Genomic DNA, 14,320 nt, shown 5'->3' on the forward strand with positions numbered 1-14,320 from the left:
TTTGGATACATTCTTCATATGCTCAGAAGAAAAATCATAAATGAAATAAATCGAGTTTTTCTCGTAATTCGATAATTTTTCAAGATAATATTTTGACGTATATATATTTTTTAATAACATAACAATATATTTTTTCCCTTTAGGATATAAATTGCATAATCTTTTTATGTAGAAGAGGAGTAGAGCCCATCTTGCTCGATCATTCAATTTACTTCAGATAAATAAATAAATATGAAGAGTATATTTTATGAAATGTATATAGTATTTAAAAATTATACAAAATTCGTGGAAATTCTTTTCTTAATAAATTTTTGATAAACGATGAACACGGCTAAGATTTTTTGATTGTTACTCAGGACAGTGACTTTGACAACACGTCAAGGTCAAGGTTATTGAAGCTGATTTTCCTAATATAAAACGTTATCCCTATATGAATATAAATTCAACAATATATTTATGATTTACATGAAATTAAAAAAATAGAAACAAAATATATCTATAACATTACATTGACCAAAAAAACTAGTAAAATATATTGTAGTATGTTGCAACAATATAGCCAATATTTTTATATCATCCGAAATCAACTCCAGTATCTAATAAGTCTCTCAACATGAAAGAAGCCTTCTTGGGTAACATTCTATAAATAAATACATAACATTTTTTTTTTAAGATACATATATATAAGCCATTCAGAGGTCAAAGCGTGTGTATATATATATATATATAGGGAAATATATATATATATATATATATATATATATATATATATATATATATATAATGAATATTCAGATGTTACCTAAGTAAAAATCCAATATATAATAGATATCCTGGTACACTAAATTCTGCATAATTTCTACGAACACCATCCAAAATCTTTTTGGCTGCTTCTGAAGCAAGCATTGTTCCAAAATAACTAGGTATCCTGTAATAGAAAAAAAAGAAAATTATGTCATAAAATCTATTTTAAATATTATAGTATTAATGTAAAATTAAAAACAAATATACCTAAATCGAATATCTTCAAGTAGTTCTGCTCTAACAATAAATGGATATACATGAACTAGGGTAATAATAATATTACTATTAGAGTGTCTTAATTCTGTATGTAAAGATTCTGCTAAACCTTGAACTGCAAATTGTGCAGCAGATAAAGGAACACTTCCTTTACCACCTGTAATACCAAAGAATCCTGCTACAGGAAATAATTTATTACACAAATTTTTATAAAAATTTGAAAAACGTCTATTATACCAGAAAGTCCTGCTACAGAAGACAATGTTATGATGTGTCCTTGTCCTGCCCGTTGCATACTTGGCAACACTGAATCTAATAACTAAAATATGAATTATACAATTTTTTATTATATTACATATAATAATTGAACCTATAGAAAGTAAATTCTATATAAATAATGAATCGAGTATAGCTATTACTATTTACCCAAAAATGACTAAGAACTGAAACATCAATGGTTTGTCTTATTTCTGGTGGATCTCGTATTAATGTATTTGAGCTAGGAAAGCCACAACAATGAAACAACATTGTGATTTCACCTATTTCTAAAATAATTTTAGTTACTGTAGCAGTTACCTGTAAAGGTATATATATTGTAAAAATACAGTTTATCCATAAATACGTCATTGTTCATAGAAAATCATATGTACTTGATCTTCATTTGTCACATCACAAATATATGGTTTTGCATTGCCTGACAATTGTATAATGCATTGTACAGTGGCATTACAATTTTCTGCATTGATATCGACACAAGCAACAATCACACCTAATTGACTTAATTGAACAGCTATTTCTTTACCTATGCCTCTTCCAGCTCCAATAACCTAAATTATAAAATATTTACCATTGTAATCTTGTATAAATTTATAAATATCTGTCATGAATGAGATATTTAGAGCCATATCTTATAAATATCATTACCATTGCTACTTCTCCATTAAGACTTTTTAATGATGGTGGATTAAAAGTTCGATAAAAGGCAACCAATATCGAACAACAAATCTCTATTAATAGCATTATGAGATCTAATATAAGAACAAGCAATGAATATAATCTGAGGAACATGGTCGTAGCTCTTTAACTTTACCTATAAATGTAAAATTTTCATTATTTCATGTTGAATTGAAATTTTATTTGTAAATATTTTTATATTTATAAATATATTTTAAGATTTAATCTAATCTGAAAATTAAATTAAAGTTATATTCATTATATCGAAAACTACATTTTATATAGAAGAATTAAAGGAATTTTACTCTGACAACATATCACCTTATGAATCAACTTTTCACTATTACATCGCGATTATTTAAGTTTGAAATCTTTTTATTTGTATCATACATAACCTGAATATTAACATAAAACAACATAAGTACAACTAATTATTGAAATGACAATTTGTTGCGCTTGTTATATATATATATATAATATACATGCATAAATGGCAATAATTGTGATATGTTTATGATTATGTATTAAATATACAAATAAATATAATATAATTAAATAGCATATGAATCATTTCGGTTGTTCAATGAAATATACATTTGTATATATATATATATATATATATATATATATATATATATATATATATATATATATATATACCTAATCACTGACAATATATGATAAATATTATCTGATAGGATCAATTAATATTACTTACTCTTATTATGCGCTTTAAACAAGCAAAACTAATTATTAAATTTATAATACTTATTTATTTGTAAGCTGGTTTAAATTATTATTTAATTTAATATTGTAATTTTGAATGTTATATTCGTCTTATAAGGAAATTGAATTAAAAAAAAAGTTTTCCGGCGAGTAATAATCATAAATACATTTTTTCAGATTTCAAAAAAAGCGCGGCAATAAGTTCAAATTCAAGAATTATTGTATTAATCATGTGTAACTAAGCAACTAAACAGTTTGTATAATAAGTGAATTTTTCTACTCGTTTACTATCATCTTAAGTCTGATTTTTGATATCAGATGTGAAGTACTTTATATAAATATAATTTTCTAAATATTTCTCAAAAGTTCCTATAGCATTAAATTATATTGCCCCTTTTATGAAAATGATATCAGTAAAATCAGAAGAAGATGAAGTAATTACAAATCTTATTCCTGACTCTCCTATAGAGTATGCAAAACGACAGAGGTAGTATTAAAAATATTATGTAAATAGAGAACTAAAAAAATACTTTTGTTTTTAAAGTTTTATATTATTATTTCGCATATAAAGCATGTTTTTCTTAGAATTGTTCCACATTTACATTTCATCATTTATGTCTTAGAATATATTATGTAATGTTAATATAACAATTTTAGAATAATTGTTTTTTTTTTTTTTTTTTTTTTTTTAAGATATATTTCTAAATATAAGGAACGCGTAAAAGCAGAAATTAAGAAAGACAAATATGCACATCGTACATTTGGTCCACCACAAGTACCATTACAATTACCATCTCAATATTTGAAAAAAAGAAGCCGGAAAGAATATCGTAAAACAGGTATAGAACATGTACATATTCGTAATCCACAATATCAGCAAAAGTTACCATCATGGGTTCCAATAAAAGTGAAAGTTAAAGAAACATGTGGAGAGTTGCCTATAGATCCTGTAAAATTAGGGCGTCTCAATTTTAAGAAACAAAATGTTATTGATGTAAAGGAATCTCGTCCCCGTAAACTTAAAGAAAGATATGTAGATACACGGTATGGAGACACTCATGATCTAAAATCTAGTGGATTATACCCTGTTTATATACATAGAAAGGTATCTTATTTATATAAGTATGTAATTTATAAATAATTAAACATTCTTTTTTCTTATTATTAAAATTTATTCATTTTTAGGGCTTTGGAAAAGTTCCAAAAATTATGAAGAAGATAAAATATGAGGTAATAAAAAAGGAATTAAAAGAGGACAAATCAAAAAATGATAAACATATTGACGAACATAAATACCACTGCATCTCTGAAGAAGAAAGAAAAGAACTTTTAGATGTATGGATATATCGGGATTATTGATATTAAATATATATTTTTAAATATGTTAATAATTTTATCTTTATTTTAATAGGGAATGAAAAAAAGATGGGATGACATGATGAAAGAATTTCAGTGTTTACCATTTATAATTGATACTCCACCAAAGGTACAAAGAAAGGCGAAACTAGAATATGAATTACAGCAACTTGAGAAAGATATAGCAACTCTTGAAAGACATCCTTACATATGTATTAGTAATGATAATGAAAATGAATGAAAAAAGAGTACATTCATAAGTATTCATAAATAAGCGCATAAAAAACTACATCATTGATCATATTTTTAACTACATGAAAAATATTTATTACATACATTGTATTTAAATTTGTTAATAAGTGAAGCAATAAAGATAATAATTAGAAAAGCATAAATAAAATAAATAAATATTGATAAATATAAATTATTTTTATTTTATTAATACTATTACATAATAATATTCAAAATTCTCTCCAAGTTTCAGTGATACTACAAGATTCATCCTTATCATAATTAACAATCACTGAATAAGATGGTGTCTCAGTTTGGTGTTCTTCTATGTATGAAAAGTTTTCAGACATTTCAGAATCTTGATTTTGTGTTAATTCTACTAAAGACACTTGTGGTTTTGACAAATTTCTTGCATATAATTCTGAATTTTGTACATCTACTACACGACTATCATATAAAACAGGTATATTACAAAACAGACATCGTACTTCTTCATATTCGTCGTCTAAACAGAGGTGATACAGTTGCCCACATATTGGACAAGATCGATATTGAACTGTTGTAATTTGAAGAAGAGTTAAAGCACATCTGGGTAACTTATGTCCTGATGGACATTTTGTAGTGTTCCACGATAAATCACTAATAATTTGTCCACATAGATTACATGATTCCACTTTTAATTTGAAATGAGAAGTTTTATTTAATGCTTCACGCGCGTATTGAGTTGTAACTGTTTCTTCTTCAGTATCTTCACCAGCAAGATATATTTCTAAACACATTCTTAATAGACTTGCAGATAATTCTTGATCATTTGATAAATGTGTTTTATTTGTTAAACGATCGAGATATGCACATACACAATGTATAAAAATTAGAGGTTGAGCTTCTGCTATCTCACCTATATTTTCAATTCTTTGAATCATTTTTTTTTTTGTTAATACTTCAGTTATAAGTGATAGCCACATTGATATCCTTAATTCATATAATTTAAGTGATTCTAAATTTTGTGGCACTTTAGGTAATATAATCATGGGATCTGAAACTTTTGCAGCTTTAAGTCTAATTAATTCTAAACAATCCCAAGGAAAGTTAGAATTTATATGTTTATAATTTTTTATTATATTAATTGGTTCCCATTCTTCTCCATCTAAAGATAATATATATAATACGCTTGGTTCTCTTGTTATTAAATGATCGTATGTACTATTAGGACTAGTTACACAAACTAGCATAGTACGATTAGGAGAGCAGGCAAGACCCAAATATTGAACACGTGTCTGAGGTAACTTATGTTTGATTGAAATGCTTTTTAAGTTATTTTCTCGTGTATCAAAAGCATAAATCATGCCATTTTGTGTTGTAATTAAAATACGTTCAGATGCAATAACCGAGATTCCTGAAAATAAATTTGAAATCCTTTAAATTACTTAACAAATTAAAATTTATATTTAAATTTAACATATTTAATTACGTACATATATAAATATACATACACACAAACATACATACATACATACATACATAAATACATACATATATATACCTGAAATTGTAAATCCTTCTATTTGTAAATAATGTGTATACATTAATTTACCCTTTATAGTCAACCCAAATAATAGAAGAAAGAAACCTTTACAAGCAATAAATTGTATTCCATTTTCATTCTGTGAAACCATAAGTAAAGAATTCACTGAGACACGATCTGGATACGTATAGTATTTTTCTATTGATATATTCTCTAAACAATTATTATTATTGCTATACAGGACACCTTGTATTTGGCCATTACAACATCCAATAATAATTAAGTATGTATTAGGTTTTAAAGTACACCACAACAATACATTAATTTTTGTATTCATATTTAAATTTATCCTAGATGTTATAATTGGTTTCATACTTTTAGTGGAATCAGATACTTTATGTATTTTCCAAATCACTATGTCTGAACTGCGAAAAGCAGTTACAAAGTATGCATAGTAAGTGTCTTCTAATTTAAATAATTCACTCCATGTCATCGCACAAGCTTGCAATTGCCTAAGATTTTCTTGTATCTTTGTAAAACGTGATTCTTCATTTTTACAATTATCAAAATCAGATTTAATATTATCTTCAAGAGTTTTTAACCATATAGATGAAATATCACATATAGAAAACCAATTTCTTAATTCTTGATACAAAAGTTCAACAGCACCAACAGAAGTTATAATTGCAAGCATGCATTTACTAGGATGGATTAAATTTTCTGGTGACCAAGATACATGAACTATCTTTGGTAATATATTAGTCGCATCACTGATCTTAGGTGCTAAAGCAGCTTCCATTAAAAGTGAATATACTTCTCTGCGTTTTGTATTCCATGTCAACGAAGTTACTTCATTTATAAATGCATATGCAGGTAAAATATCAGAAGCATATATAAAAGATCGTGAAAATTTGATATTTGGTTGAGGACTCATCGGAGAAGGTATTAATTCCTAAAAGTATATATTAAATCAATGAAATTTCAATATACATTTTATTTTAATATAACGTATATATAATTATTTGGTATTTACTGCGAATATATCCAACAATATTGTAGATTAAAATTAATATATTCAAAATAGAATATACGCAAACACACATACATATATATATTTTATATCATTAAATATTTTTAATTGTTTTTACTTACAAATACATGAATACCTCTTTCTGTAATAACACAAATACAATTATTCGATGTCCATTGTACTGCAAATAATGTTGTAACCAATGGAGAAAACGTTATATTATAAACTTCTTCTAGCAATATCATGTTTAAAAAGTTATTTTTTTTTTAATTAAATAAATATTACTGTATACATTGTTTTTAATGTACAGACACGTATGAATTCAACAAATAATTCTAGTACAACAATATGCTAGTTAAGATATTCAAGAATTTAACTGAATTATATTCAGCAATTTATAAGAAAAATATATGTATATATTTTTTAAAGACAAAACGTATTTTTTATTCAGGTTATAACATCATAAAAAATAGTGTTCGAACTGTACTTTGCAAATCGAATCAGTTTCGAGATATCGTTTGATCAATGATCACATTATTGAATGTGTAGTCGATAGTTGCGATGGTGCGAGAAACGACTTAACGACGACTTCATATCTTCATCCTTTTTTATATATGTACATAGCAGCAAGCGAATCAACTATGCTGCGCTGTAAATCGTCAAGGCAGGTTTTTCACTTCATCCATGCTGTGACCATCTGTCTATCGGACGGCCTTCTTTTCGGTGTAACTTAATTGTTTCGGACAGGAAACGTGAACGTTAAGAATATTTGTAGTAATTAACATTATCGGTACAACAAAGATATTTTAACTCAACAACCATGGCAATCGACAAAAGTTTTGTAAATGTTATGGTCTTAAGTTTTGGTTTCATGATGGTGTTTGCGGCCTTTCAAACTATGAGTAATATCGAGGTGAGTTTACCACGTGACCGTAATAATTTGCGATGTTCGATTTTCTATCGCGCGCTAGTGCGTTGTTCTTACGATAAGATATAGGCATTCGTTGAAAAAATATGTTTCTTATGTTTAATTAGAATTATTTCGCCATATTAACTTTATCGATTTTAAAATTTGATCTTTACCTTTTCCGTTCATTTTATATTACTTTCAAAGACGCGATATTTGCAATTAAGTAGCGCTACTCAATATTATGAGGTAATAAAGTTGTAATGAATAATTTATTTTTATGAGACTGAAATATCGGACCACCTGTTGAACATTATAGAATGAAGCAATAATTATTACGTGTTTCAAAGTGTACTTTATCATCGTTGTGGATAAGTTTTTTCATTTTGTCGAAGAAACTTTCTTCTTGATAATAAAAAGAAAAGAAAAAATGCGTTTTTAAGAAACTTTAAATCGTTTTTTATTAAATAACGAAGTCGTATATTTCACATAAGAATTACGTTCGTATTTACTATATAGATGTATGTATGTATACGGATTTACTTGACATTTAAAATGCCAAGTTAATATCAACAAGCACTTGCAAGCTTCGAAGGTTTCCACTTTGTTGAAGAGCTTGTTATATTTTTTTGTCAAGATTACTATACTTTACGATCGAAGAGTAATTGTCAGCTCTTCAAGGTTGAAGTTTATTATTTTATTTGTGAGCGTATTAGAATTGTAACTTTTTAAAGATTTCTTTTGCAAATTACAAAAAATAATTGATATAGTTTAAGTTATCTAATGATCAAGGCAATAATAGGTTAGATCCTATACGATAGTAAATCCGATCCTAAGTATTTCGAGAAAAGCACTTAGAACGCTTTGAAATGCATTGTAAACGATCTCATTACATACATTCTAAATAAAGAGGGTAATCGTATTCACTAAACCAATAGATAAATTAAAGAGCCAATCGTCAGATTCCGTCAGACTATTGAACGCCATAGGATTTAATTAATAATAAGACCATGATCGAGAGTCACAGATTTGTATAGGTTTTATAGTGACCAGAGTATATTCTCATGGTCCAATAAATTCGTTATGTCAAAAGTCAAGATCGCTTTCACTTTGGATAAATAACGATAGTGAAATCGTTGAAGTACAAATTAGAAAAAAATATAAACTCCAAAGATCGTTTTATAAGTATGTTATATTGATGTTATAATAATGAAGCGAAATAAAAAACGGTGACGAACATTTTTCGATCATGCTTTTATACTTAGTATTTAATTCACACACACTCGCCCGCGTGTGCGCGTCTACGTACATACACACACACAAATTATTAACGAAAATAGCAGACGGTGAAAGGTAACCAAATATATACGTATATACAGGATGTTATTCAAGAAATATTTCCAAACAATTGTTTTAACACATATTGTACATGCAGACATGAGTTGAGCAAAAACGTCGGTTATTTTTCGATTAGATTGCTGCTATATCGTTCAAATATCTCTATTCGTTGAAATCCCAGATTTCATCACCGTCTAACATTCTGAATACGTAGTAAGCGAAAGTTTAGTTAGTTTCTCTCTTTTCTTAATTTAATGAACACTTGGTGGATTATGATCGTACGATTTTATTTTATTCTTGATTTATTTTTTCAATGTGCGTTGAAAGAAAATGAGACCAATATGTGTAAAAAATATATTCATATTGATGAATGCAATTAAAATCGGATTACGTTATTATATATAGAATGTTATCATTGTATGAGATAATATCAAAACATAATTAATATCAATACAAAAATTAAAGCGATTATTTTATCGTCGAAATATTTTTGCATTCATTTATTGACACTCAGACATCGGTAAAATTAGGGTAATTTTATTATCGAAGCAAAAATTTTCATCAATTTTCTATTTTACTATCATACGGTAATTATCGATTGTTTGTTGCGATTGTTGTTGCGAAAATTATATATCTACTATTTAAAGGATGATGAACTGTTTCAAATGATATCACAGTTTCTAAGATAAATTAAAATTTAACGAAAAACAATTTGTATTATAAATTATTTAAAATTCATTACGAAATAAATAAAAGCGATATAACAATTACACTTTTCAAGCGAGATTAGAAGAATCTTAGTATGCAAAACTAGAAAAAAATTATATTTGATTACGATGTACTTAAATATAAATAATATGTAAAATTCATTATCTCTTAAATAACTATTTTTTTTGTGTAATATTGCAGTTTATTATCTAAAGTAAAACTTAATTGTACAATTAAGTAGTGGGGAGTATCGTTTATCTAATCAGATATTGAATAAGAATTAAACAAGTTATCGAGAAGATAGGTGAAAAAAAGCGATTTAAAAAAAATATGATAAATCGGGAATGCTTCAGGTATCAAGTATCACTTCAATATGCTCTTTAAGAACATAGCAAATGTATCAATTTTTTGAATTTTATATAAAACAATTTACGTTTGTGTATGTACGCCCCTCGAATGTTAATATCTCTGTATTATCTCTATCGAAATAGGGACGACGTTAAATATAACTGACTACACTAACTTTCATGGATGTGAAAGTTGTACATAAAATTACAGCAGTATATTAATCTTATTGTTAGTCCAATTATGATTGTGTTTCATAAATTCTATAAAAATATTACATAATTAATATGTCAATATTTATATTTTCTAATAATTATGTTTTCTTTAAAAGATAATACATTCGTTCAATCAACATTTATTACATTTCGTGTATTGGTTTAAATAATTCACGACCATTCGATCGATATACAATTAGATATATGTTCATTTACGAATATGTGTTTTTTTATAGATCAGTGAATAAAAGTTGATTAATTCATTTATTTTTGCGACGTAGTCGTATATTTTTAGATAGATATAATCTGATCGATCAGTTGCCGCGCTTATTTTTTTTTAATTGATTTTTTGTTTCTTTTTTTAAACTGGTAATATTACTATTAATCGAGTATTCTTCTTAACGGAATCAACTTAAATTGGTATTATTTTGCTAAGGCTTATACAAATATATATATATGTATACACACACAGATACAGATAGATAGATAGATAGTGGTATGTTTATAGATTTATATGCACACGTTCAAACGTTGAGAACTACTTTCTTCGTTCGTACTGTGGCTATGCCCCTCCGTAGTTAGACCGGGAAGTAGGGGAAATATCGGTGGCTAACGACATCCGATAATGACGACCACGGTATGGATGATGTATAAATTGTTATATGTAACACAATGATAACCAATTCAGGTCCGGTGTGTAACAAATAAAAAAAGTAGGAATACGAAACGACCGCGCCATTGTTACATGGGCCTTTAATCATCATAGATTCTTTATAAACAATTTTCGCTTATGCTATTGTACGAAATACAATAAAATAGAAAATAAATGTAACAAAATTAGATGAGTGTAAATATCAAGTCGTTATTGTAAATAATAGGTCTTCTATATGATTTAATATAGAATAAAATCAATCGATTTATGTCTATTAGCAATATCAATGTTATCTGATATAATCGAGAATACGTGATAATCGATGAAATTTGGATATCTTTAAAAATATTATTATTGAATGATATCCTTATATTGTGAAATTATATAAAGGTAAGGTTATGGAATTAAATCTACAAATAAAAATCTACAAAAAACATATATAAATTAACATCCGTGTTTACAAGCATGATATTTCAAGAATTAGCATAGATCGAAGATAGTTGTGTTGAGAAATCTGAATCATTGTCATTAAAGTCTTTAAACATGGAAGATGATTAAACTGTATTAAAATACATATACACACATTTGCGCGCGCGCGATATTATAGCAAATATATGTGCACTGATTAAAATCTATTTGTTTTGTTTACAGAAAACCGTTCTAACAAGCAATGATGATACTAATTTCAACGCTGATGCATATACTAGTTTGGCGATTCTGTACGCTGTATTTGCAACTTGCAATTGGCTAGCACCATCGTACATTTCGTTGACGGGTCCAAGAATCGCTATAGTCACTGGTTGCTGCTGTTACATTCTCTTCATAGCGTCCTTCCTATGGCCGCATCCGGCCTTTCTCTACACTGCGTCAGCAATTCTCGGAGTTGGTGCAGCTTTTATATGGACTGGACATGGTCAATATCTTACGGAAAACAGCGATAGTGAAACTATGTCAAGAAACGCTGGGATCTTTTGGGCGATATTTCAATCATCTCTTTTTATCGGCAATCTTTTCGTTTATTTCATGTTTAAGAGTGAACATATCGAAAAATCGGTCCGGTGGACCGTCGTCATTGTGCTTATTGGCTTAGCAGTTTTTGGCACAATAATTTTAGCACTATTGAGGCAACCATCTCAGAGATTAGCTCTGGGAGAAGCCGAAGGAGTATCCAGCGCTGATAAGGAACTTCATATACCCGAACCAGCGAAAGAGAAACCTCTTTTAGCAGCTTGGTACGCTTTGAGAGACGCATTTTCTCTCTTCGTTACATCAAAGATGCTTTTTCTATCTTTTACATTTATCTATACGGGCCTCCAACTCACTTTCTTTTCCGCTGTATATGCTTCTAGTATAGGCTTTACGAAAGCAATGGGCGAGTCGCGCAAGAGATTGATCGGTTTATCAGGTATATTCGTAGGGATTGGTGAAGTCGTTGGAGGCACCTTATTCGGTATTTTTGCATCCAAAGTATCCGAGGCTTGCGGCGGTTCTCCTGTTGTTATTATTGGTTGTATCACTCATCTCTTCGCTTTCATTAGTATATATTTGAATTTACCAAACTCAGCACCTTTCATAGATACAGATGAAAAGAGTTTCATTGAACCCTCTCCTGTCCTCGCTATGGCGGGAAGTCTCGCCTTGGGTTTTGGCGATGCTTGTTTCAACACTCAGGTTTATTCCTTACTCGGAGTTCTTTTTGCAGTAGAAAGTGCATCAGCGTTCGCGCTCTTTAAATTCTGTCAATCGGTAGCCGCGGCAGTTAGTTTTGCTTATAGTAGTAAAGCTGGTCTACATGTTCAATTATTAATACTGGTTATTTCGATTATTATTGGAACAACAACGTTCGTTTCAGTCGAACGAAAAGAACGAAATTCTCAAAGCCAAAATCAACCGGACATCGATCCAGCACTTGTCGAAGGACAAAGTATAGCAGATTGAAAAAATTCTCTTTTTTAAAAAAAATGTGATAAATTCTAAAAAATCTAACAGGGTGCAATTCAATAATCGTTCTATCACGATCAAACTTAACAATCGAATTCTTTATTGCGATATCCATGTGATCATTGTTTGAACATACAAATCTTGAAATTAATTAGGATTTCAACAATAATTGTTTTGAATCAACAATGGCTGTGTCCACGAAGTTGTTACATTCATAAGTATTGAGTTTTCTCTTTCTTATTTTGCCAGTTGATTCTTATACTATAAGTATTAAAACTTCACAGAAAATAAGTGAAAGAGAACGCATGTACATACACACGTGCGCGAGAATACACATATATATTATGTATATATTATGTGTGATTTATCGTAAATTTGAATTTTCTAAAATCGTATAACACATGAATATTTTAAGGATATTATAAATACGAAAGTTTAGATGTTATTAAATATTATTAAAATAATTATATTGATTGTTATTAATAGAAAATGGTAAAGATTCTAAATGTAAGTTTTTAATTCGATTAAGTTAATATAATCTTCTACAAAGAAAAAGACTGCAACAGAGGGATCGTAATTTATATATAAATATTGTGAATTTTCATAGAACATTCAGACCAATGTTCTACAAAGTGAATCGAAGAGAATTATATAAATTTGATTTTCTTTGTAGAAAAAACATTTATGCATTCGGCTATGTACCTGACGTAGAAAGACTTCTAAGATATCTTTATTGAGCATCCATAAAATAACAATGGAATTACTGTCTATCTGAAGAATCTAGTCTTAGTAAAGATAAGCGGACGCACGTATTTGAAACAGGTGCATATCCACAACTTTCAGATACTGTACTTTCCGAGCGTGATCGCTTTTCGAAGTAAGTCCTAAAAATGATCTATGTAAATTCGTTTCTAAATTCAACAATTGACTATTGTTTACCAACCACGAGCTGAAGTCCCTTGTATCTATTACATGCTTAATGTGCGAATCTTTTGTTTACCTTTACTAACTTGTTTCGTTGGATAAACAAACACTTGACTTCATTGTTATTATAGTTGACTTATAGAAGAATAAGCAGTTATATGTATGGATTTTTTCATTATATATATACATATATATATATATATATATGTATGTATATATATGTATATGTATGTATATATATATATATATATATATAAATATATATATATATATACACATACATACATACATTGTATGAGAAGATTAATGTATTTGAAATGAGATAAAATATGGCAAGTTGTTGCAGATAAATATATATATTTATAATAAAATCTAACGTGACCTTTTTGTATCACTACATTTTGTTTAAATCATTTTGAGTGGAAAACAATATTTATACAGGATAATG

The 14,320-nt window shown here is 28.0% G+C and overlaps 4 protein-coding genes across 8 annotated transcripts; 2 read left to right on the plus strand and 2 right to left on the minus strand.

Annotated features, from left to right (window-relative positions):
- Positions 1 to 239: 239 nt before the first annotated feature.
- Positions 240 to 2,784, minus strand: LOC127069169 (17-beta-hydroxysteroid dehydrogenase 13-like). 4 transcript variants are annotated; one of them, XR_007783377.1, is made up of 9 exons: positions 2,296 to 2,538; positions 1,945 to 2,110; positions 1,671 to 1,847; positions 1,447 to 1,596; positions 1,258 to 1,339; positions 1,012 to 1,177; positions 803 to 928; positions 509 to 640; positions 240 to 426 (listed from the first exon to the last, which is right to left on the minus strand). XR_007783377.1 is itself a non-coding variant. In XM_051005958.1 (8 exons), exons 2-8 carry the CDS (start codon positions 2,086 to 2,088, stop codon positions 574 to 576), a joined length of 912 nt encoding a protein of 303 aa, XP_050861915.1. In that variant the 5' UTR covers positions 2,089 to 2,110; positions 2,693 to 2,784; the 3' UTR covers positions 240 to 573. The 4 variants fall into 4 exon arrangements, 3 of the variants coding, with proteins under 3 accessions (XP_050861915.1, XP_050861906.1, XP_050861894.1); XM_051005958.1 differs by lacking the exon at positions 2,296 to 2,538 and adding an exon at positions 2,693 to 2,784 and having other exon boundaries at positions 240 to 640; XM_051005949.1 differs by having other exon boundaries at positions 240 to 640; positions 2,280 to 2,539.
- Positions 2,703 to 4,442, plus strand: LOC127069190 (enkurin). 2 transcript variants are annotated; one of them, XM_051005969.1, is made up of 5 exons: positions 2,703 to 2,752; positions 2,878 to 3,187; positions 3,394 to 3,805; positions 3,886 to 4,035; positions 4,112 to 4,442. In XM_051005969.1, the coding sequence occupies exons 2-5, from the start codon at positions 3,099 to 3,101 to the stop codon at positions 4,295 to 4,297; spliced, it is 837 nt and encodes a 278-aa protein (XP_050861926.1). In that variant the 5' UTR covers positions 2,703 to 2,752; positions 2,878 to 3,098; the 3' UTR covers positions 4,298 to 4,442. The 2 variants fall into 2 exon arrangements, with proteins under 2 accessions (XP_050861926.1, XP_050861933.1); XM_051005976.1 differs by lacking the exon at positions 2,703 to 2,752 and having other exon boundaries at positions 2,874 to 3,187.
- On the minus strand, positions 4,360 to 7,366 carry LOC127069158 (uncharacterized). Its single transcript, XM_051005909.1, has 3 exons — positions 6,965 to 7,366; positions 5,831 to 6,764; positions 4,360 to 5,683 (listed from the first exon to the last, which is right to left on the minus strand). Exons 1-3 carry the CDS (start codon positions 7,085 to 7,087, stop codon positions 4,518 to 4,520), a joined length of 2,223 nt encoding a protein of 740 aa, XP_050861866.1. The 5' UTR covers positions 7,088 to 7,366; the 3' UTR covers positions 4,360 to 4,517.
- A 116-nt stretch (positions 7,367 to 7,482) lies between these two features.
- On the plus strand, positions 7,483 to 14,243 carry LOC127069164 (UNC93-like protein MFSD11). Its single transcript, XM_051005923.1, has 2 exons — positions 7,483 to 7,755; positions 11,659 to 14,243. Exons 1-2 carry the CDS (start codon positions 7,663 to 7,665, stop codon positions 12,943 to 12,945), a joined length of 1,380 nt encoding a protein of 459 aa, XP_050861880.1. The 5' UTR covers positions 7,483 to 7,662; the 3' UTR covers positions 12,946 to 14,243.
- Positions 14,244 to 14,320: the final 77 nt, after the last annotated feature.

The sequence above is a fragment of the Vespula vulgaris genome, chromosome 1 (assembly GCF_905475345.1).
Source record: "Vespula vulgaris chromosome 1, iyVesVulg1.1, whole genome shotgun sequence".
Lineage (NCBI taxonomy): Eukaryota > Metazoa > Arthropoda > Insecta > Hymenoptera > Vespidae > Vespula > Vespula vulgaris.

Bases quoted from the DNA above. Each gene is read 5' to 3' on its own strand.
- LOC127069158 (XM_051005909.1), bottom strand. From the start codon at position 7,087: ATGATATTGCTAGAAGAAGTTTATAATATAACGTTTTCTCCATTGGTT. The intron at 6,765-6,964 runs GTAAGTAAAAAC...ATATACTTTTAG, and splicing joins AAAGAGGTATTCATGTATTT to GAATTAATACCTTCTCCGAT. The intron at 5,684-5,830 runs GTATATATATGT...ATTTATTTTCAG, and splicing joins AGAAGGATTTACAATTTCAG to GAATCTCGGTTATTGCATCT.
- LOC127069169 (XM_051005958.1), bottom strand. From the start codon at position 2,088: ATGTTCCTCAGATTATATTCATTGCTTGTTCTTATATTAGATCTCATA. The intron at 929-1,011 runs GTATATTTGTTT...TTTCTATTACAG, and splicing joins CTTGAAGATATTCGATTTAG to GATACCTAGTTATTTTGGAA. The intron at 641-802 runs GTAACATCTGAA...ATTTATTTATAG, and splicing joins TATATTGGATTTTTACTTAG to AATGTTACCCAAGAAGGCTT.
- LOC127069190 (XM_051005969.1), top strand. From the start codon at position 3,099: ATGAAAATGATATCAGTAAAATCAGAAGAAGATGAAGTAATTACAAAT. The intron at 3,806-3,885 runs GTATCTTATTTA...ATTCATTTTTAG, and splicing joins CTGTTTATATACATAGAAAG to GGCTTTGGAAAAGTTCCAAA. The intron at 4,036-4,111 runs GTATGGATATAT...TTATTTTAATAG, and splicing joins AAAGAAAAGAACTTTTAGAT to GGAATGAAAAAAAGATGGGA.
- LOC127069164 (XM_051005923.1), top strand. From the start codon at position 7,663: ATGGCAATCGACAAAAGTTTTGTAAATGTTATGGTCTTAAGTTTTGGT. The intron at 7,756-11,658 runs GTGAGTTTACCA...TTTTGTTTACAG, and splicing joins AAACTATGAGTAATATCGAG to AAAACCGTTCTAACAAGCAA.